The 21,768-nt window shown below is 52.2% G+C and overlaps 1 protein-coding gene across 38 annotated transcripts in view; it reads right to left on the bottom strand.

Moving 5' to 3' along the window:
* Window positions 1–21,768, bottom strand: part of WNK2 (WNK lysine deficient protein kinase 2) — a 137,517-nt gene that overhangs the window by 90,191 nt on the left and 25,558 nt on the right. For all 38 annotated transcript variants that reach the window (XM_031014450.3, XM_055349916.2, XM_055349926.2 and 35 more), the window contains exon 3: window positions 863–1,035. In XM_031014450.3, coding sequence (XP_030870310.3) covers window positions 863–1,035 — 173 coding nt within the window. The remainder of the gene's footprint in view (window positions 1–862; window positions 1,036–21,768) is intronic.

The following is a 21,768-nucleotide window of genomic DNA, read 5'->3' as shown; positions in this document are numbered from 1 at the left end:
GTTCCTCCCTGGAGCCAGGCCCCTGAGCAGGCAACTGGGTGGGCTCACAACCCTCTTGCTCCCCTCATGCCAAGGACCTGGCTACTAAAGCTCATACTAAGCTCCATCTTGACCTCACTGGGAGATGGTGCCAGGCTGACTTGTAAGTTGCCCAAGGCAGGACGGAGTACCAGCCAGCAGATGCTCAGGTGAGGGGGTGAGGGTTACGAAAGGCCAGGGCCTGTCAGAACCACAGGGGCCAGGTGGGGCTCTCTCTGCCACTGGCCACCTGTGCGGCCTGCCCTGAGCTGTGCCCTGGGAGGAGGTGGGTGGGTGAAGCTAAGAAAAGGGCTCTCCTCTTGCAGCGCATCCACCTATGAGGGAAACTGCCCAGCTGAGGGGCACTGAGGCCCTGCCCAAGGCTGCAGGGTCCAATGGTTCAGATGGACCCAGGATACAGCACCAGGCAGGGAGCCCTCATCCCCACAGTACAGACTGGGACCTTAGTGAGCAGCAACAGGCTGCCGTGGCCACCCCGCTCCCCACTCCCCAGCCGTCACTAACCACCTCCACATCCTCAGAATCCCACAGTCCCCACTGTGCACCCCGCCCAGCCTGCGTCCTGAGCCTGAGGATGTGCCAGGCTGGCTCCCAGGCAGAAACAGAACCCCAGCCAGAAACAAGGCCCAGACACCATAGACAGATCAACCATCTCCCTGGGAAGTAAACCACCTCCTGGCATCCCATGCAGGAGAGGAAAGAGGAGACAGCCTCCCACAGGCACCAGCCAGGACCACCCCAGCAGCCCGAGACCTCACTCCCAGCTATGGTAGCCCTGCACCCATGCCAGGACCTGCCCTAGCCCTCAGGAAGCAGAGCTTACGTCTTCAGCGTCCCTGAGGTCATCAGCTCCGTCACCAGCACAATGCACCGCTTGCCCTTGGCGCTAGACTCCCAGAAGTCGTAGAAGCGCACGATGTTGGGGTGCTGCAGGCCTTTCAGCATCTCAGCCTCTTCCTTGAACCGCTGCCGCTCCAGCTTGGTGAGCTTCCGGTCCTACAGGGCAAGAGACATGCTAAGTGGGAAAGAGATGGGACACAGAAGGGGACACGGTGGCGTCACATCCCAGCAGCGCCACACAGTAGGACCAGCCCTTCCCCTACCCACAGGCAGCTAAGCGGCTATGATAGAAGGGCATGCAGACACTGGCACCACAACTGCTGACTCCTTAGTCCCCACAACCCTGGACACAGCCCCCAAAAAGGGACCTCAGCAAAAAGACATCCTAGGAAGCCGAAGAGGTCTCGCAAATCCACATGGCCACACTTGAGCACTTTTTCCAAAAATACACCTCTGAGGCCTTTGCCTCCTCCACAATCACTCACTTTCTGTGTGTTTGTGAAAAGAATGGATCATCAGTTTACTTCTAACGTATACACAACTCAGAAGAAGTACTCAGGGCCCAGTGGATTAGAACAGAGGAGACGTGGACAGGTGACTGAGATACGAGCTGAGAATGGAGGGAAGAGAAAAGCCCCAGCAGAGCCAAACTGACCAGTCAGCAGCCCAGAGGGCAGCCCAGGCCCTCCTGTGCAGGAGGACACAGCAGACACCTCCCCAGACCCTTGGGCCACTGTGTCTGCACAAGCCAGCAGAACCAATCACTGACCTAAGTTTAAATAGAAAACAGCAAACAAACGCCACCATCATCACCCGGGAACCCTGGTCAGGTGCATGCCCCACATGCCCACTCTGCCCACCATCCCACAAGGGAACCACCAACCCCAGGCACCACATTCAAACACCCCTCAGCACTGGCCACCCTCCCGCCGCCTGCCCAACCTCCACCTCTCCCCTCTGACTCCCACCACCCCGTCTGAGCTCACCCATCCCTCGCCACCCTCTCTCCCACCTCATCCCTCACTGTAGTCCCCCTGGATCCTGGCCCTTCCCTTCCCCCAAATACTTCAATAGATTCTCTCCACAGAGGGCTCAGAATAAATCCAGGGAGCCCGCATGGCCCCGAAGGCTCCATGTGCTTCCAACTTTCCCTCACGAGGTGACAGCCATGTCCAAAGGCCCAGCCAAGGCCTCTCCTGCTGCACACGTGCCACGCCCTTCTCACCTCCACCTGAGGTCCTGCCCCCAGGATCACCTCCTCATCTTGGTCCAATGAGCCCACAGAGCAATGCCTGCCTCTGTTGCACCAATTCCCATGGGAATGTCAGAAAAGAAATGTGTATTTTCCGAAGGAAACCAGAAACATAACTAAACACAGAACAGCAAAATTCCAGGGAATTCTAAACAGACAGAAAGCAGGTAAATCTGGACAGATGAGGGGAGAGATCAGAGTGAAAGTAAATGCAAGGCAAGACCCCTGGATCCTTCCGGAAAGGCCCAAAGAACGTCAAGCCAGACTCCAAAGCAGAGAGGAGAAGCGGGCGGCAGGATCGCGACAAGGGTCATCTTGGGAAAAAAAATTACATCCCAAATGCAGCCGCGCCCATGAGACCCTTCTTCCTCCATCGACCGGCCAGACCCCTCCCCACAGCACACACCCTCATGGGCCCCTTCATTCCAGTGTGGGACTGCACAGTGACTATCACCACGGGGCCAGGCAATACCCAGAGAAGCCATTGTCATGATGGGGCCAACCCAGAAAACAAATAATTCAGAGACCAACGGCAACTCCCAAAAAAATCTAATTAATGTTCCCATAAAGATTCAAGAAGTTGACACAAGTAAGTAAAATCAAGCTTCTATTTAGAAAGGAACATTCGAGAAAGAGCTCTTGCAAATTATCACAGGGATGGGGACTGCCCTTCCTAACCAGCTCAGTGTTTTAGAAATAAGATATTCCATAATCCAATGAAACATTAAGTACAAAAAAGTTAATGTTTAATCCAGACAATAAAATGGAAACATGTTCTACTCATCAAAAACGATTCTTTAAGCCAGGTGCGGTGGCTCACGCCTGTAGTCCCAGCTACTCGGGAGGCTGAGGCAGAGGATGGCTGGAGCCCAGAAGCTCAAGACCAGCCTGGGTAACACAGCAGGACCCCATCTCCAAAAAAATGGTTATTTATTTAAGTCAAGTCACAAACTGGGAAAAACTATTCTTAATACATATATCTGACAAAGGACTCAGATCCAAAATGTATAGAGAACTCCTGTAATTTAATAATAAACACATGAACAGATACTTCACCAAAGACACAGAAATGGCCAACAGCACACGGAAAGAGGCTGAGCATCATCAGTCGCTGGGAAAATGCCAACAAAGACCACACTGAGATACATCCCATACCTACCAGAAGGGCTAAATTAAAAGATGGATACGGCCAGGTGCGGTGGCTCACACCTGTAATCCCAGCACTTTGGGAGGCCGAGGTGGGCGGATCACGGGGTCAGGAGATCGAGACCATCCTGGCTAACACGGTGAAACCCTGTCTCTACTAAAAATACAAAAAATTAGCTGGGCGTGGTGGCGGGCGCCTGTAATCCCAGCTACTCGGGAGGCTGAGGTAGGAGAATGGCGTGAACCCAGGAGGCGCAGCTTGCAGTGAGCCGAGATTGTGCCACTGCACTCCAGCCTGGGCAAGAGTGAGACTCTGACTCAAAAAAAAAAAAAAAAAAAAAGGTGGATACTTCCAGCTGCTGGGAGGCTGGGGAACAGTGGGTCCCACCTGGCACACTGCTACCAGGAGTTCAGGTGGCGCAGCCCTCAGAGGAGGGCTTGGCAGGGTTCACACCTGCTCTGTGTCCAGCCACTCCCCTCCCGGGATCCATCTGGGAGGAAGGAAAACATAAGTCCATAAAAAATGGACTTGGATATTGGAAGCAGCATAATTCATCATAGACCCACCTGGATACCACCGAAACGTTTGGGGCCAGGTGAATGAACCATGCTGCACCCATCCAAATGGGACCATGGCTCAGCAGCAAAAAGGAGCACGCTCCTGCCTCTCAGCAGCACACGTGAAGGCCAAAAGCATCGGACTGAACAAAAGAAGCCAAACAAAAGAATATGTCTGGTAGGACCCCCATCTTCATGTGAAACCCTGGAAAAGACAGACTAATATCTGGGGGATGCCATCAGAATAATGGTTACCTCTGGGGTGGGTAGAAGTGGGAGCCAAGAGATCTTGGGGTGGAGGGTGATGGAGAAATGTTCCACATCATAACAGCACGTGGGCTCCACCTCTATGTGCATTTGTCAGAGCTCAACTTGCACACTTAAGTTGTGTGTTTCATTATATGTAAATTACCCTTCAATTTTTCATATGTAAAAACAAAAAAAAAAAGGAAAAAAATCCAAAGACCAAATGAGAGAAGTAGAAGAAAGAAAATAGAAGAGAAACATTAAGAGACATGGAAGAACTGCCTGGAAGTCAAACTATGTCAAAAGGGTTCTAAGAACAGACACCATGAAGTATAAACAAATAGTAGAATAGCATTTCCCTGAGCTGGAAGGAGAACGATTTAGAAGAAAATGGCCCACCAAGGCCAGGTCAGAGTAAATGAACAGCCCATCTCCAGGGCTGTTCTAGTGTAATGTCAGAACCCTGAGCAAGTCCTATCTGCAAAGGAACGGCCCAGGTGGGCGGCGAGTCTCATCGGAGACACTGGGCACAGGTGGCAGGGACAGTGTCCTCAAAGTGCTAACTCAGAATTCTATACGCTGTCAAACGGACACCAAGCCAGGCGGTCCAGACTCGTTTTCAGACATGCAGGAGCCAAAAGTTAACTTCCCATGCAGTCTAGGTGGAACAAGTTACTGGAAGAAATGTTTCCACAACACACAATACAACATAACACAACACAACACAACAGGAAGACATGCACCCAGGGTGACCCTCGAGGTCCCTGGGGGTGAAGGAAGCTGGAGAGGAGATGGCAGTGCTCAGCTAGGCCAGTTCGCCCAGGAAGCCTTCTCTGGGAAACAGCATGTCAGTTTACAATTCCCTTTCTGTGCGCCTAGTCCTTAATTCTAGAGGAAACTCACAGGATCATTTATAGCACAAGTTATTTTTGCCAGTATTTTAGCACCAACAGTAACGTGTAAAAGATTTCATTGTAGTTTCAGAGCAAAATGTTCACATTCTAAATGACTAAGAAAAAACGGGAAGTAGGGGGGCGTACCCTGCATGCACTACAGTCTTCATTTTTAACAGCAGTTACCTACTGAAGTTGATACATTTAAGACACGAAAGTCAGAAATGGTTAACAATGGTGCCTCTTAGAGGTGGGCTTGGAAGGGAAGAGGATCTGATTTTATATTCTACACCACACGACTATTTTAATCAATGTAACACATTGCTTGGTAATTTTTACAGTAGGGGAGACAGGGTCTCACTCTGTCACCCAGGCTGGAGTGCCGTGGTGTGATCATAGCTCACTGCAGCCTCAATTTCCTGGGCTCAGGTGACCCTCCCACCTCAGCCTCTTGAGTAGCAGGGACTACAGGCACATGCTACCACGCTGGCTAATTTTATTTTTTTAGAGATGGTAGTCTCACTATGTTGCCCAGGCTGATCTTGAACTCCTGGGCTCAACAGATCCTCCTGCCTTGGCCTCCCAAAAGTGCTGGCATTACAGGTGTGAGCCACCATGCCCAGCCTGCTTGGTACTTTGACGGTCGGTTAGTGTCTCCGCCTCCGAGCCCTGCCCAGAGCCCACCTACAGGGTATGCTGCCCCCACAGAGCCTGTCCACATCCTCATCACCTGTTTGCTGACATCGGGTTGGCCTGCATTACAGGAGCAACTCCATGAACACCTGTGGACTGAATTCATTCATTAACCTATTAGGAAGGCTCACAGTCAACAAGCCAGGGCAGGAAGAATGCACCTGATCCCTAAGTGATTTCCAAATCCTGCCAGACTCACACGGTGCTTTAAGGTTTGGTGCTGAGTCAGAGGCGGGGGCCTCCTGGCTGCTCACTCAACATGATGCCCCCGCTCCCAGACACTGGAGGGTAAGGTCAATCAGCACCAATCTTCCTCCTACCAAGTCCCCAGTGCTATGCAAATTCATGGCTCTCGTTCCCTCATAGTGGTGAAAGTCAATCAGATGACAAAAGACTTAAGGCATTCTGGGACAATGCCAGCTCTTATTTGCTCTAGGAAAAACGTCCTGTGGGTCACACACAGGCAAGGCAGGACAGCACCCTCCAAGCCGGGCAGCAAAGCCCCTCAAGAACTGCACGAGTCACACAGCCAGGGTGGTCAGAAGATTCTTGGTCCCAACGGCCCTTCCCAGCACCCCCAGGACACCTGGGAAACACATCAGGGGTTGCCTTCGATGTTGACTGAGAGCATCAGAGGTTCCTGCCCTGAACATGGCAGGGTGTCTGCAGGCAGCCCCCTCCTATGACACTTCAGGGCCACCTGCTCTGCCAGAACAGTCCCCAGTGGGCAATGGTTGGAGATGTCAGACCTACCAGGGGCACACTTGGGATTCCGTGGCATCTTCCTTTCAGCTAGGCAGGACCCCAAAATCCAACCCCTTGAAGGGGCAGAACTGGGTCCCACCAGGAGGTGAGCCCCACGCACACTCGGGCAGAGGAGAGTGCCCAGAACCAGCAAGGCTGAGCCCTGAGAGATAAGCCTGCTGCAGGGCCTCGCTCCAGTTCCATGGGGCCGTAAATCAAAACCAAAGGAAGCCTGGAGCTTCTCTGTCCACAACAGTCCCATGCACAGAGAACCTGCCCAGGACGGAGGCCCCAGGTGCAGGATGGGAGGGCATCAGGTCTCTGGTAGGGCTCAGGCCTAACCAAGGACTTATCTCCCTGTCACTTAAGTGCTCACACCCAAAAGCCATGATATCCACAGGGACACACTGGGAAGACAGCATGAGACTTCCACCATATATGTGTCCCCTTCTGTCCCCTCCACCCCCGGGAGGGTGTACCCACTGCTCTAGGAGGCCCGGCATCCCCACATACTCCACGCCCTCCTGGTGGGAAGAGCCTCCCTGCTACTCCCAGGTCCGGAAGATTTGAACCAGTCGACCCAAGCTGGGGGCCAGCAGGCTCCTGCCTGCCCTTTCACCACAAAGTGGAGAGAGGGTCTGGGTCTGGTTCCAGGAGGACAGGGTTTGGCAAGTGCACAGGAATGGCTGGTGCAGAGCAAGCCACACCATCCCCCATGCTCTGTCTGGAGTCGCTCAGTCATGGAGGCTCTGGGTGTGCGGAAAGGGCTGTTCACAACCCCATGGGAATGCAGCCAACAGATGAGAAAACCAATAAATATGCAACTACACACTGTGCCAAAAATTACCAGTCAGGGCACCCCTGCCCCCGAGGAAAAGCTCCAGTTTCAGGCAGCCTGGGGAAGAGGGCATCCCCCACCCCACCTAAGGCATAGGCAGGTCTGAGGTCCCTGGAGGAAGTGGCCTCTGTGCAGGCATGATGTTTGAGCAGTGGGTGGTTTATGTCACTACAGGGCCAGGCAACGGGGCGCCACTTGGACAAGAGGCAGGCACTGGGCCTGCTCTGCAGTGAGTGGTCAGTGGGCTCAGTGGAGCCATTTTGATGTCAACACCAGGCATCTGCCACTGACCAGCGAAGGGGAGGCCTGACAGAGCTCTTCCACCTGCTGCCTCCAACATTCTCTGCTGGTCTTAAAACAAACTCACTTCCTTTAAATCCAAGTTCCCTCTTTAACCTCATCTTGAGCAACAAAATACACAACTGCATTGACAGGTGAGCCAGTGTGTGTTTTTTCTAATTCATGATTTTAAAAAGAACATCATGGCTGGGCACGGTGGCTCACACCGGTAATCCCAGCACTTTGGAAGGCCGACGCGGGCAGATCACCTGAGGTCAGGAGTTCGAGACCAGCCTAGCCAATGTGGTGAAACCTCATCTCTATTAAAAATACAAAATTAGCCAGGTGTGGTGGCAGGCACCTGTAATCCCAGCTACTCGGGAGGCTGAGGCAGGAGAATCACTTGAACCCAGGAGGTGGAGGTTGTAGTGAGCCAAGATCACACCATTGCACTCCAGCCTAGGCAACAAGAGTGAAACTCTGTCTCAAAAAAAAAGAACATCATTATAAAGATGAACATTTTTCCCGACACCACCAAATAAAAGTGGCCAAGGAGTGTGAGGAGTCACAGACGGAGGCTGATGTGCCCCCAGACTTGTTTGCAGAAAAGGGACCCTGACGCCGGTGACCTGTCCCAGATGCTGCCCTCCATCTGGATGAGTGCAGCCAGGGAAGGAGGTGCTCAGTTGGGGGTGAGTCGGCAGCACTGGACTTCTCCCACATTCAGTCTTCTTTGTCAAGGGCTCCAAGAAGTTTACAATTCTCTGAGGCAGAAACCTGAACTTGAATATCTGGCCCCTGGTTGCTTTTGTAAATCATACTATTTTATTTAAAAAGGGAGGGAGGAATTATTAGCTGGGTGTGGTGGCACACGCCTGGTGTCTCAGTTACTTGGGAGGCTGAGATGGGAGAATCACCTGAGCCCGGAAGCAGAGGTTGCAGCTGAGCCAAGATCCTGCCACTGCACTCCAGCCTGGGCCACAGAGCAAGACCCTGCCTCAAAAAAAGGGGGTGGGAAGGGGCAGAGGGAGCAGGGGAAGGTGCCAAGTGAGCTTTACTCTCTTAAAGGCCACCTGGGACCCTGCCACCCCCACATACACACCGGTACTCACCCTGTCACCCACACACAGAAAGAAGTAGGTGCCTGCCTGCCCCAGGGGTAAGTTGGGATGTAAAATGTGTCATCACAGGGTCAAACAGTTGTAAAAGATGCCATTTCCAGCATTTTATAAATACTGACTTTTTAAAAATGTTCTTTGAAATGTTTCCCGTGGAACCCAAATGTCGGCAATCTGATGCCCTCCACCAGCTGTTTCTAAACACGGGAATAAACACGTCTCCAGCTCCAACCAGGACGCAACCTCCATTCCCACGGAGGTGATGGACACGACGCGGCTCTTCCCGAAAGCCTCTCACTGACTGCCCTGCCACACTTCCCTGCCATCACATCATTCCTATCGGAATCTAGCTTTCCTTAGTTTCCTGCGAACATAAGACTCTAAGGACCAAAGGATTTTCTTCAGGACTGAATCACTACCATAAATTAGCAGTGCATAGTTGACCAAAGCAAAGGAATAACTAATTTTGTTGAAAGTGCCTCCGTTACTGAGCCAGATGGAGCTCTTGTGCCAATTACTTGGGGTGTCCGTGGGTGACTCTAAATCATATGTAGAAGGAGGCAGGCCCAGCATCGTTCTGTCCACCTTCTGGTGTGTGGATGTTGAACTTTGAGAAAGCCTGATCCTGTCAGCCAGTAGACGGGTGGAGAGAGTCTGTCATGGCCTTGTCACGAATTCTCCACGCTCCCTTGAGCACGTACAAAACTCCAGCTGTCCTTCCCCGGGACCAGCTGGCAGCCGTGCCAGGGACTCCTCTAGGTTCTACTGAACACATGCAATGGGGGTGGTGCCCGGTCCATACTGGCTTCCCATGCCAGCACCCAGCATAAGAGCCAGCAGCAAGGTGAGGTCCAGGGAAGGTCAGGGGTCCCCACCCACCTGCCTGTTAGGAAGCCCCCATGCCCAGCATGAGCACGGCAGGTCAGTTTTGGGACAGGCCCTCTGTGCTGGGCCCTGCCCTCCCCACCGCAGGGCTCCGGTCACAGGGCAGGCTGCAGGAGCCCTCCCCAGCCCAGGCCCACCCAATACCCTCCATCGTGGGCAAAGACAGGGCCACCATGGGATGCCAGTGGAGCTGTCACCACGTGGCAGGGATGGGTGGGCAGCCCAGGAGGAGGGCAGGACCACAGAATGGAGCCATGAAGGCCAAGATGAAGAAGAGGACCAAAGGGGGACCCAGGCTGGGTCAGGCACCCCTGAGGCAATGAACCATGACAGGGTGCAGCTGACAGGACTGTGGACCACCTGGGGTCTGATGCTGGGGCAGCACAGGCAGGCAGGAGCCTTCCCAAGGTGCCCACTCCCCGGGCCCACCACACCCACAAAGCCTCTCCCAGGACCTGAAGCCTCACAGTCCACAGACCAGATGTGGTCCTTCCTTCCAACAGGAACCTCACCAGGGCTGGACAGTCCCCAGCCCCCTCCTCAGGCCACCCCATGGAGGTCTCCCCAGCTAGGGCCTCAGGGAGACCCAACCCTCTGCCCAACAGCAGCCGTGACACGCCATCCAGTTAGTCTCTCTGCCCGTCAGCTCCTGGCTGGGCTGCAGGGTCATCAACTCTACCTCACTGGGCCCCATCCCCCTTCACAAAACAGGAAAGGTCGGAGGTCTCCTCAGGGTTAGTGCAAGGCTGTGCTGACAGGTAGAGTTGCCCAGAACCGCAGCTGGCACAGCCAACCTCACCCTCGGCCCCTTCCTACCATGTCCCGTCCTGCACTGGTGTTGGGCAGCATGGACAGAACAGGAAAAGCTATTCCAATCAGAGAGACGGGGTGGAACCTAGGCTCAGACACTAACCCTGCCTCTGAGCTCAGCTCCCCATCTGTGTAGTGGGCAGATAGCAGCACCCATCCCCCACAGTGTCCAGCCCTCAGCAAGTAATATGCACCCTGTGTACACCCTCGTGGGCTCTGGGTGGTACACCTGCCTCCAGAGGAGGCCTGGCCCACTGCAGATCAAGCAGACAGGACCTATGCTCATTCACACCCTGGGGGAACCACTTTAAACAACCAAGACTCCCTCCCCAACAACCTGCAGCCAGGGAACCCTGTCCTGGAGGAAGAGGGGATCCCCTTTGGTCCCAGGCCTCCAACATCAGGTGATGTCCCAGCCAGGAGGAGCCCGGCGCTAAGCAGGGTGGGGCCTGGACGCGCCTGCACTCTCCAGGCTTCCAGGGCAGGGCACCAAGGCCAGCGCCACCATCTGCACCTGCACTCAGCTGGATCAGAAATGACAGAGCCCAAGCGAGGAAGCAGGTGCGCAAGCTGGTGGCAACAGGTGGATTTGGGCACATGGCATACGGGTGTTTTATTTCCAAATAAATGTTTTAAAGCTTGCAGGGCTGACCTAGAGCTCCATAAAAGCAAAGGAGCCCCCACATAGCCTCTTCCACCTGAGCGACCCCACTCTCAGCACTGCGTGTCCCAGATGGGCTAAGCCTCGGCCCACACTACCCTGAGCAGGCGCCTCCCCAGCCCTCTGTGGACAGGGGTCTCCCCAAGGACCAGCATCCTTAAATGAAGACCACCAGCTAAAAGCCAATGACAAACTTGGAAACAATCCACACTTAATCCTTAACATTAGGGGTCTCTGAGGGGAAAGGGAAAGGGCTTCCTCCCTAGGATCCATATCCACACTTTTGGATGCAGGTATCCCTACTACGGTCAGAAGAACTGATGAGCATTTGTCCTTGTGTGCACTTTTTGAAAGAGAGGAGCAGGAGGGACTCAAGCCGGGCATCACCCAGGGCTGCCACAGGCCCTCCAGGACAGTGGCCAGCCCCGCCCACGGCATGTTGACCAATGGGACTGGGGGTGTTGGTAGATACAGACCATTCACATTTAGGGGAAACGGCTCAGAAAGCTACCTTGTCAGAGGGCCACCTCGTGCCAAGGCACCTGCCATCAGGCTGGAAGGAGGGAGAGAGTTTGAACCCATGCCCCTCCCCTCCAGGGACATTCAGGTGCCCTCCTCTCCTGTCTACAGGTGGGCTTAACACGGGCAGCTGAGGGGCAGAGGGACACAGGCCTGGCCCCGGTCTCAGCTGCAAGTCCTGGTGCCATGTCACTGGGTGGCCACCCTCCTCTCCAAGGCCAGAGGTTAGCAGGCTGCCCTGGCCCTGCATGAGTCCTGAGAGCCAACCTGTCACATCCAGGCTCCCCACGCCCGTCTGTTCTCCTTCGGAGGCACGGGGAAGAGGGAGAGCCAGGCAAGGGGTCCCTGGGGCAGAGGGGTGCAGCCAACTCAGGACAACCAAACCCCAGAAAGCCGGGGCAGCCCTGGCCCTGACAGCCAGACAACCCAGACACACACCCCCAACATGGACAGGCAGCTGTGCAGGCAACAGACACTGCAGGGCCAGCCCCAAAGGAGGAGGCCTTTCCTGTTCTCAAGGGAACACTGATGTTACTTCCTGATGGGGAAATGTCTGCTCCAACCCTCGGCCCTGGACCAGAGCAGTGGTTCGACCACCCCAGGATGAAATGAAAATGGGGCCCTCCCAGTGGGCACACAAGTGAGGAAGAGAAATCCCCACGGGGCCATCCCACCACAAAAACTTTCCTGATTGCAGGCCTGGCTCCTCCCCAGGAGAACACATCGGCACTCACCCAAGGTAACTGGGAGCCCGGCGGGCACAGGCCAGGCGGCCACCCCTGCATCTGACCACACCATGTATCTGGTTTCTAGAAAGGGCCAGCCCCACCCCACGGCCACTTCCCACAGGGACACCTAAAGATAGATTTGGATAGCACCAGGGACACAGGTCAGCAGGGTTAGCAGCTCCACCATCAAGAACAGCTCCTGTGGGGTGGGGCAGGCGGGGCACCCCAGGGCAAGGCCTGTGGAATCCTGTGGAGTTCCACAGAATTCTGAGGAGACAGCTGTAGAGGCCAAGCTACTGGGGTCTTCCTGCGGCTGCCCTGCCCCCACACAGGGTTCAAAGGCTCAGGGCACCCCAAGGTGGCAGTGGGTGAAGGTCTAACAGTCTGTGGAATATTGTGGACCCTCGAAGGCAGGCCCTTCCCCCCACCCCACACCCCAACATAGGGAAATACCCAGACCTGTAGCTCTGGGCACTGAGGAAGGGCTGGGCATTCTGGTGCCTGCTACTGTACAAGGCCCTGGTTCTGGCTTGGTCTTCTACGCCTACGCCCAGAATGAAGTCACCTAGGCCTCACTTCCTTCCCTCCCCAGAGGCCCTAGGTGGCCCAAGCTATCACCAAGAGATAAGATGACCTTGAAGGCCAGGCTACTAGGGTTCAAGGCCGGTGTTGGCCTCAGGTCAAGATGTCCACTGAATAAACATGCGCCCAGGCACAAACATCTGTGGTGTCCCTCTAAGCCAGGAATGGCACCAGGCTGCTTGGCAGGGGAGTGGGGGCACCAACAGATGGCCCCAGCAGCATGAGATCAGGGCCACAGGAGGACCACGGAAGGGTAAAGCAGCATGGGGGTGAGGTTAGGCCCCCCTGCCCACATCTGCACCCCAGTCCCATTAACTGACTCCTCAGTACCTCCCAGAACTGGCGGCAAGAGCCTTGGGGACCACAACCGAGACGGCAGGTACACAGCACACATATACCTGAAATAAACCTCGGCACCACTCATCCTCATGCCACCATTCTGACTCTTCTGGAGAAAAGGAAACCCCACACTCAGCACTGCTTCTCCCACTAAAGTTGTGCGGCCCAAAACAGCAGCTACACATGTGGCTAATGAGCACTTGAAATCAGGCCAGTCCAGGTTGAGATGTTCTGTAAGTGCACAGTACGTGGCAGCAACGTAGTATCTTCTTAAAAGATTTTTTGGGCTGGGCACGGTGGCTCTCGCCTGTAATCCCAGCACTTTGGGAGGCCGAGGCAGGCGGATCACGAGGTCAAGAAATCAAGACCATCCTGGCCAACATGGTGAAACCCCATCTCTACTAAAAATACAAAAATTAGCTGGGCGTGGTGGTGCACATCTGTAGTCTCAGCTACTTGGGAGGCTGAGGCAGGACAATCGCTTGAACCTGGGAGGCAGAGGTTGCTGTGAGCCGAGATCTCGCCACTGTGCTCCAGCCTGGCAACAGAGCGAGACTTCGTCTCAAAAAAAAAAAGATTTTTTTGAATCTTATTGATAATTTTATATTGATTCACATCAAAAACATAATATTTTAGATATACTAAATTTCATCTGTTAAAATTAATTCCACCTTTTTTTTTTAGTTCTTTTTGTTTTGTTTGTTTGTTTGTTGTTGTTGTTGTTTTGAGACTGAGTCTCACTCTGTCACCCAGGCTGCAGCGCAGTGGTGCAGTGGTGCAGTGGTGCAGTGGTGCGATCTTGGTTCACTGCAACCTTTGTCTCCCAGGTTCAAGCGATTTTCCTGCCTCGGCCTCCCAAGCAGCTGATACCACAAGTACTCACTACCACGCCTGGCTAATTTTTGTTTCTTGTTTTTTGATACAGGGTCTTACTCTGTCACCTAGGCTGGAGTGCAGTGGTGTGATCATGGCTCACTGCAGCCTCGACCTCCCAGGCTCAAGCAATCCTCCCACCTTGGCCTCCCCAGTAGCATCACACCCAGCTAATTTTAGTATTTTTTGTAGAGTTGGGGTTTTGCCATGTTGCCCAGGCTGGTCTCAAACTCCTGGGCTCAAGCGATCCACCCACCTCAGCCTCCCAAAATGCTGGGACTACAGATGTGACCTACCACGCCTGGCTTCCACTTGTTCCTTTTATACTTTTAAAGTGACTGCTAAGCTGAAAATTGCACATATGGCTCACATTTGTGGCTCACATTACATTTCTATAGGACAGGAATGCCTTGGAGCATTACCACTAAGCAGTAGACTAAAAGCAGAGAAGCAGGGCAGAACTTCAGCAGTCTAACAGGGCTGGGAAGATGGCAATCAGAGCCCAGAGCCTGGCAAGGAAGAGAGGCCTTGGTAGACGTGCAGGCTTTCAGATTAGCCCTTCCAGAAGGGCTGTATACTAGAAGGCTGGATAAAACAGAACAGACCAACCAGCCCTCACAGGGGCTGAAACACAGCTTTGAATCAGTTCAATTCCAGATGGGGTTAATATGATTTGCTCTTATTCTGCTGCCTACTAGAGGCAGTAAAAAGTAAATCTCTAGTGATAGACAAAATCACCCAGAGCCTCAAATATGTCCATAATTTCTAAACACATCAATGAAAAATGACCAAGAAGATCAGGAGACAAGACCAAAATGATGAAAAATAAAAACAAAAGAAGAAAAACGAGACCATAACAACAAATTCCCAGGGGATCCAAATATTGCGGTTATCAGACACAGACTTTAAAATTTGTGTGAAATTAAAATTAGTGTAAAATTAGTATGGTCCAAAAAATAGCAGGACAAATAATTTCACCAGAACTAAAATCTATGAAGTCAGAAACAAATGGAAATCTAGAACTAAAAAGTAAAATTAAACCCATCTATTGAGTTCAACAGCAGATTAGACATAGGTGAGAAGAGGATTAGCAAACTGGAAGGCAGCAGAAAATAAACGAACTGAAACATGGACAAATGCATATGAAAAAGAAAATTAAAAACTTATAGAAGACAAAGGGGAAGGTCCAACCTATGTGTAAATGCGGTTCTGGAAAAGAGGGTATAAATAATGAAATCAAAACATTATTTTAAAAATAAGGCCAGGTGCAGTGGCTCATGCACCTGTAATCCCAGCACTATGGGAGGCCGAGGTGGGTGGATCACCTGAGGTCAGGAGTTCGAGACCAGCCTGGCCAACAGGACAAAACCGTCTCTACTAAATATGCAAAAATCAGCTGGGCATGGTGGTTAGCACCTGTGATCTCAGCTACAGTCAGGAAGAATTGCTTGAACCCAGGAGGCAGAGTTTGCAGTGAGCTGAGATCGCGCCACTGCACTCCAGCCTGGGCAACAGAGCAAGACTCCATCTCAAAAAATAATAATAATAAATAAAAATAATACCCCAGTTTGTGACCAGCTTGGGCAACATAGTGAGACCCCATCTCTACAAAAAAATTAAAACAGCCAGGCATAGTGGCGCATGCCTGCAGTTCCAGCTACTCGGGAGGCTGAGATCAGAAGATCACGGGACCCCAGGGGTCCTAGGCTGTAGTGAGCTATGATTACACCACTGCACTCCAGCCTGGGTGACAGAGCAAGGCCTCATCTCTAAAATAATAATAATAATAATAATAATGCCACCACATTTTCTAAAATTGAAGCAAGACACCCATAGATTCAAGAAGTGCTAAAAGCCCCAAGCAGATTAGATACAAAGAAAGCCACACCTGGGCACATTACAGTATAAAACTCCTAAAAATCAAACACAAAGAGAATATCTTAAACTCAGCAAAGGGTGGGGGGGGGGGGCACTACCTTCAAAGGGGCAGCAAGTAGACTGACAGCTGACCTCAACAGAAACCATGTAAAATGACTATGCAATAACATCTCAAAGTGATGAAGAGGCCAGGCATGGTGGCTCACGCCTGTAACCCCAGCACTTTGGGAGGTTGAGGCAGGCAGATCACTTAAGGTCAGGAGTTCGAGACCACCCTGGCCAACATGGTGAAACCCCGTCTCTACTAAAAATACAAAAATTAGCCAGGCATGGTGGCACGCACCTGTAATCCCAGCTACTTGGGAAGCTGAGGCAGAAGAATCACTTGAACCCGGGAGGCAGAGGTTGCTGTGAGCTGAGATCATGCCACTGCACTCCAGCCTGGGCCACAGAGCAAGACTCCGTCTCAAAATAAATAAATAAATATATAAAATTAAAAAATAATAAAGTGATGATGAAGAAAAAAACTATTAATCTCAAATTCCGTATCCAGCAAAATTACTCTTTAAATAAGAATAGGGACTCTTTTAGACAGAGACAGCAGTGGCAGCAAATGGGTACTAAATGGAATACAAAGGGGAAAACTTCAGGTAAAGGGAAAGTGGTGTGAGACGTTTGGAAACGCAAGAAAGAACAGAAAGCAATGGAAAGGATAAATGCATCAATCATTGTCACTCTCTGCTAGTATTAACTGTACAAAAGAACAATTTAATAATGTCATATGGGATATAAAAGACAGGGAGGGTTAAATTATATAACAGTACACAAAAAGCAGGGGTGGGTAAGAAGAGTGGGTAAATGGAGTTCAAATGTCTTAAGATGCTTATACTGCCCACGATGTGGTAAAGTGCTAGTTTATATTAAACTTCAAACTTTGGATACATGTTGTAATCTCCAGCATAACCACTAACTTTTTGTTTTGTTTTGTTTTTGAGATGGAGTTTTGCTCTTGTTGCCCAGGCTGGAGTGCAATGGTGTGATCTCGGCTTACTGCAACCTCTGCCTCCTGGGTTCAAGTGATTCTCCTGCCTCAGCCTCCCGAGTAGCTGGGATTACAGGCATGCGCCACCATGCCCGGCTAATTTTGTATTTTTAGTCAAGACAGGGTTTCTCCATGTTGGTTGGGCTGGTCTTTAACTCCCAATCTCAGGTGATCCACCGGTCTCGGCCTCCCAAAGTGCTGGGATTACAGGCGTGAGCCACCATGCCCGGCCAAGACTAAAAATTTATAAATGAATCTATAACGAATTTGTAAGTGCAAACTCAAAATTGCCCAAAGATTCATGAATAGTTCATCTAGTTACAGGGCAGCCACATCTGAGAATATACATTGATTGTTAAAATTACCATTACATGGAAACATGAGTATGTGATAAAATAATGACCAAAAAATATGAATGAAGTAAAATGAAATAAAATGACAGGTGGAATGAGCACAACTCACAGAGCCCACCACCCCTGCCCTCTTGTCACCTGCTACCCTGCCCTCCTCAACTGTCCAGCTTCAGAGCCCAGGGTTCCCAGGATGTGCCCATTGCAGAAGCACAACCATCCTTGTTGCTCCAATCTACTCTGGGAAGATGGCTCTTATATCCCTTCCCAAGATCAGAAGAGGATCCCAAGTACAACACAGAGCTCAAGACTCAGTTGGTGCCCCCTCCCTGGAAGTAGGCTGATACACAAACGAGGGAAAAGCCATCTCTCCTCCTTGACTGAGACTAGAAAAGCTCAGGTCTGGTGCCCACGGGGACTTCTCCACCTCCACCTATGACGTTTCACATTCAAAAGGTGGGAACAGCCCCAAGGCGGAGTCCAAAATTCTGAGTCCAAGCATCCCAACACACACCCTGGAGAGCCCAAGTTTGAAGAGTCTTTTTCTCACTCACACCCAGAGATGAAGAAACACCCCTTCCTCCACACCTTCCTCTCTCTTTTAAACAAACATCTGCCAATGGTTATGACCTACTGGGCAGCCACACACTGGGCCCATGAAGGTGACCTTGAGACAGGACTTCTACCCTGAGGGCTCAGTCCTATGAGCCCTGCATGTCGATGCTGCTCCCATTTTACAGAGAGGGAAGTGGAGACACAGACAGGCTCAGCAGCTTAGCAAGGGGCCGGCCGGACCTTGAACCTCGGCAGCCTGACTGTGGCTGCCTCCCCATCATGTGCCCCGACCACAGGCCACTCTGGGGGCCATAGGGAGGGAGAGGAGGGCCTGGCTGAAACAACATAGCCAGGGTTTATCCTGGAAGGCTCAAGATAAGAGCCTCTGAGCAGGCAGGGCGAGTAGTCATCTGTCAGCCAGACGGATGGGGCTGGGGCCAGCCTCTCTGGGATGCTGTCCTGCTGGGGGGCCACTCACACACTGTGACTCCATCAGGCAGTCAAGCCACACCAAGCCCGGCAACAGAATCCACTCTATGCATGACTAACTTATCCTTATCCCAACATCTGGCTGCTGGCTTTGCTGAAACCTAGAGTAGCCTGGGAAGAAAGGGAATGAAATCTCTCTATTTTGTAATTTCCTGCAGGGTCTGGGGGCACCTCCCACAATTGAAGAGTTAAAATTAGGTGAATGAATGAATAAGCCAGTGAATAAACAACTAATGAATGAGGAATGATGAGTGAGGGAACCGATCATGAATGAGTACATGAATAACTGAATGGTGAGCAAAAGAGTGAATGAGTAAATGAGTGAGTGAATGTGTGAGTGTATGAATGAGTGAGTGAATGGGGTAGATGAGTGGATGAGTGAGTGAGTGAATGTATGAGTGGATGAGTGAGTGAATGAGTAGATGAGTGAGTGAGTGGATGGGAGTGAATGAGTGAGTGAATGAGTAGATGAGTGAGTGAATGAGTGAGTGAATGTGTGAGTGAGTGATGAGTAGATGAGTGAGTGAATAAGTGGACCAAAAAGTGACTGAGTGGATGAGTGAGTGGATGAGAGTGAATGAGTAAGTGGATGAGTGAGTGAGTGAATGTATGAGTGACTGGATGAGTGAGTGAATGAGTAGATGAATGGTGAATGAGTAGATGAGTGAGTGAGTGGATAGGAGTGAATGAGTGAGTGAATGAGTGGGTGGGTGAGTGGATGAGTGGGTGGGTGAGTGAATGAGTGGGTGAGTGAGTGGATGAGTGAGTAAATAAGTGAGTGAATGTGTGAGTGGATGAGTGAGTGAGTGAATGGATGAGTGAGTGAGTGAATGTATGAGTGAGTGGATGAGTGAATGAATGAGTGGATGAGTGAGTGAGTGGATGGGAGTGAATGAGTGGGTGGGTGAGTGGATGAGTGGGTGGGTGAGTGAATGAGTGGGTGGGTAAGTGGATGAGTGAGTACATGAGTGAATGAATGTGTGAGTGAGTGAGTGATGAGTGAGTAGATGAGTGAGTGAATGAGTAGACCAAAGAGTGACTGAGTGGATGAGTGAGTGAATGAGTGACTGAGTGTATCAGTGAGTGGATGAGTGAGTGGATGAGTGAGTGAATGAGTGACTGAGTGAATAAGTGGATGAGTGAGTGAGTGGATGAGTGGATGAATGAGTGAGTGAATGAGTAAGTGGATGAGTGAGTAAATGAGTGAGTGAATGTGTAAGTGAATAAGTGAGTGGATGAGTGAGTGAGTGAGTGACTGAGTGGATGAGTGGATGAGCAAGTGAATGAGTAAATGTGTGAGTGTGTGAATGAGTGAATGTATGAGTGAGGGAATGTGTGAGTGAATAAGTGAGTGGATGAGTGAGTGAGTGGATGAGTGAGTGAGTGAGTGGATGAGTGATTGAATGAGTAAATGTGTAAGTGTGTGAATGAGTGGATATATGAGTGAGGGAATCTGTGAGTGAATAAGTGAGTGGATGAGTAAGTGAGGGGATGAGTGAGTGAGTGGATGAGTTAGTGAATGAGTAAATGTGTGAGTGTGTGAATGAGTGAATGTATGAGTGAGGGAATGTGTGAGTGAATGTATAGTGAGTGAATGAGTGAATGTCAGTGAGTGAATGAATGAGTCAGTGAAGAAGGGAGGGAGTGAATGATATGAGCGCATGAGGGTAGACATCCTCTGGGACATGTTCTCCTGGAAGCCACTGAAGTCCCTGGGGCTCCCATAGCGGCCCTGGACACACCCTTGAGACCCAAAGGAGGGCCGGTCTATGTCTGTGCTGGCCTCACACAGCCTAGGACATAAAAGAGACAATGAGCATCTGGAGAACAAATGACCATGATGGTGCCCTGGACCCTGAAGCGGGAGAGACCAGCCCTCAGGCAGCAGGCCTGCCCATCTTGCCCCCTACTCAGAGGCCTAGAAGGGCAGAGAGCCCTCACCTGCTCAGGGATGCAGAGTGGAGCCTGCGGGCTCACAAGGAAAGGGCCTGGTATGATCTCAGCAGGCTCAGGAGGTGGACAGATCTGAGTGAGAGCACAGGTCACGAGGCTGATGTGCGGCAGGCTCGAGTGCCCCAGCACCCATGCGCACAGGAAGGCGAGTTCCCCAGCACCTGGGTTCAATGGGCCCAGAGGCAGCTGCAGACAGTGTGGTCCCACTCGCTCCCCTGACAGCCGCCCTGACCCAACTCCACAGCCTGGCAGCCAGTGGTCTGCCCCAGGCTCACACTGTGGCCAGCGCCCCTAGTCACCCAGCAAGGGCCCAACAGTGAGCAACGCCCCAGTCCCCCATCCCTGCCCACCCTGCCCATCCCTCACCCCTCCATCAGCACGAATAGCCCCACCTCCCTCGACACCCCACTGTCCTCCCCAAATCTCAGAAGCACCACAGCCCACATCCCTGGGGTGGGAACGCTTACTGCAGAGAGGCAGGGAAGTCACTCACGTGGGGACAGTGCATGAGGCCGTCGGCAGATCAGCCACACCAGCCATGGGCCCTGCTCACCCAAGCGGGCAGGGTCAGGCCATGGGACTGCTGCCCAACCCCACCATCCTCACAGTGGGGCCCCAAAGAGGGGAACCCCCAACTCCCCACCACAGCATGGAAATGCATCTTCCATCTCTCCCAGGCCACAGAGAGGTCATGATCTTGGTGCCCACAGGCGTGGGGCTCCTCCCTGGCCATGCTGTGGGGGTGTCCCACCAATCCCCCAGTCAGAGTGGGGGCACAGGCACCATGATAGACCAGCCCCACTCGCTTCCTGGAGGATGACATGGATAATCTCCCCTGGGATCCTGGGGGAAGGGCGGGCTTCGACCATCAGCAATGGTGACTTTCAGCACTCACTCCACCCTGCCTTGAGGCACCCAGAGAGGCCACACAGCCAGTGCCACCAGCAGGCCTGGCTCAGAGGTCTTAGTCCCCTTTCACCACATTGCAGCCTTGTTCCTTCCACCCAAGCACAGCCCTGGGAGCTGCCCCTTCTACTCTAAGCTGTTTCTCCTCAACCGCACCCCAAAACCCTACAGAACCCCCTCTGAAGTGGTAAGAACAAACCAAGACCAGAAGAATCCCAGATGTTCCAAATTAAGGTTCCTGAGGCCTCAGCCAGGGTCTTGGACGCGAGGGAGAGGGGACTGAGGTCCATCTCAGGCTGCAAGACCTGTCCCGTCTCAAAGGCACACAAGGGCTGAGGTGTTCCATGTGTCACCCCAATGGAGAGCAAGCAGCCCCAGCCCACAGCTGTCCTGCCACACACGTGGTGGGTGGAGATGGGGAGCAGGCACAGAGACCAGAATGTCCCGGCCTTGTGCCAGTGTGCCTTGAGGTGCCACAGGCCTGTCCTGTGGCGTACAGCCCCAGGAGATCACCATGGACTCTGTACCCCAGGGAGGCCGCCAGGTGCTCGC

This window comes from Gorilla gorilla, chromosome 13, assembly GCF_029281585.2.
Source record: "Gorilla gorilla gorilla isolate KB3781 chromosome 13, NHGRI_mGorGor1-v2.1_pri, whole genome shotgun sequence".
Taxonomy (NCBI): Eukaryota; Metazoa; Chordata; class Mammalia; order Primates; family Hominidae; genus Gorilla; species Gorilla gorilla.
This window is presented reverse-complemented; position numbering and strand designations above follow the sequence as displayed.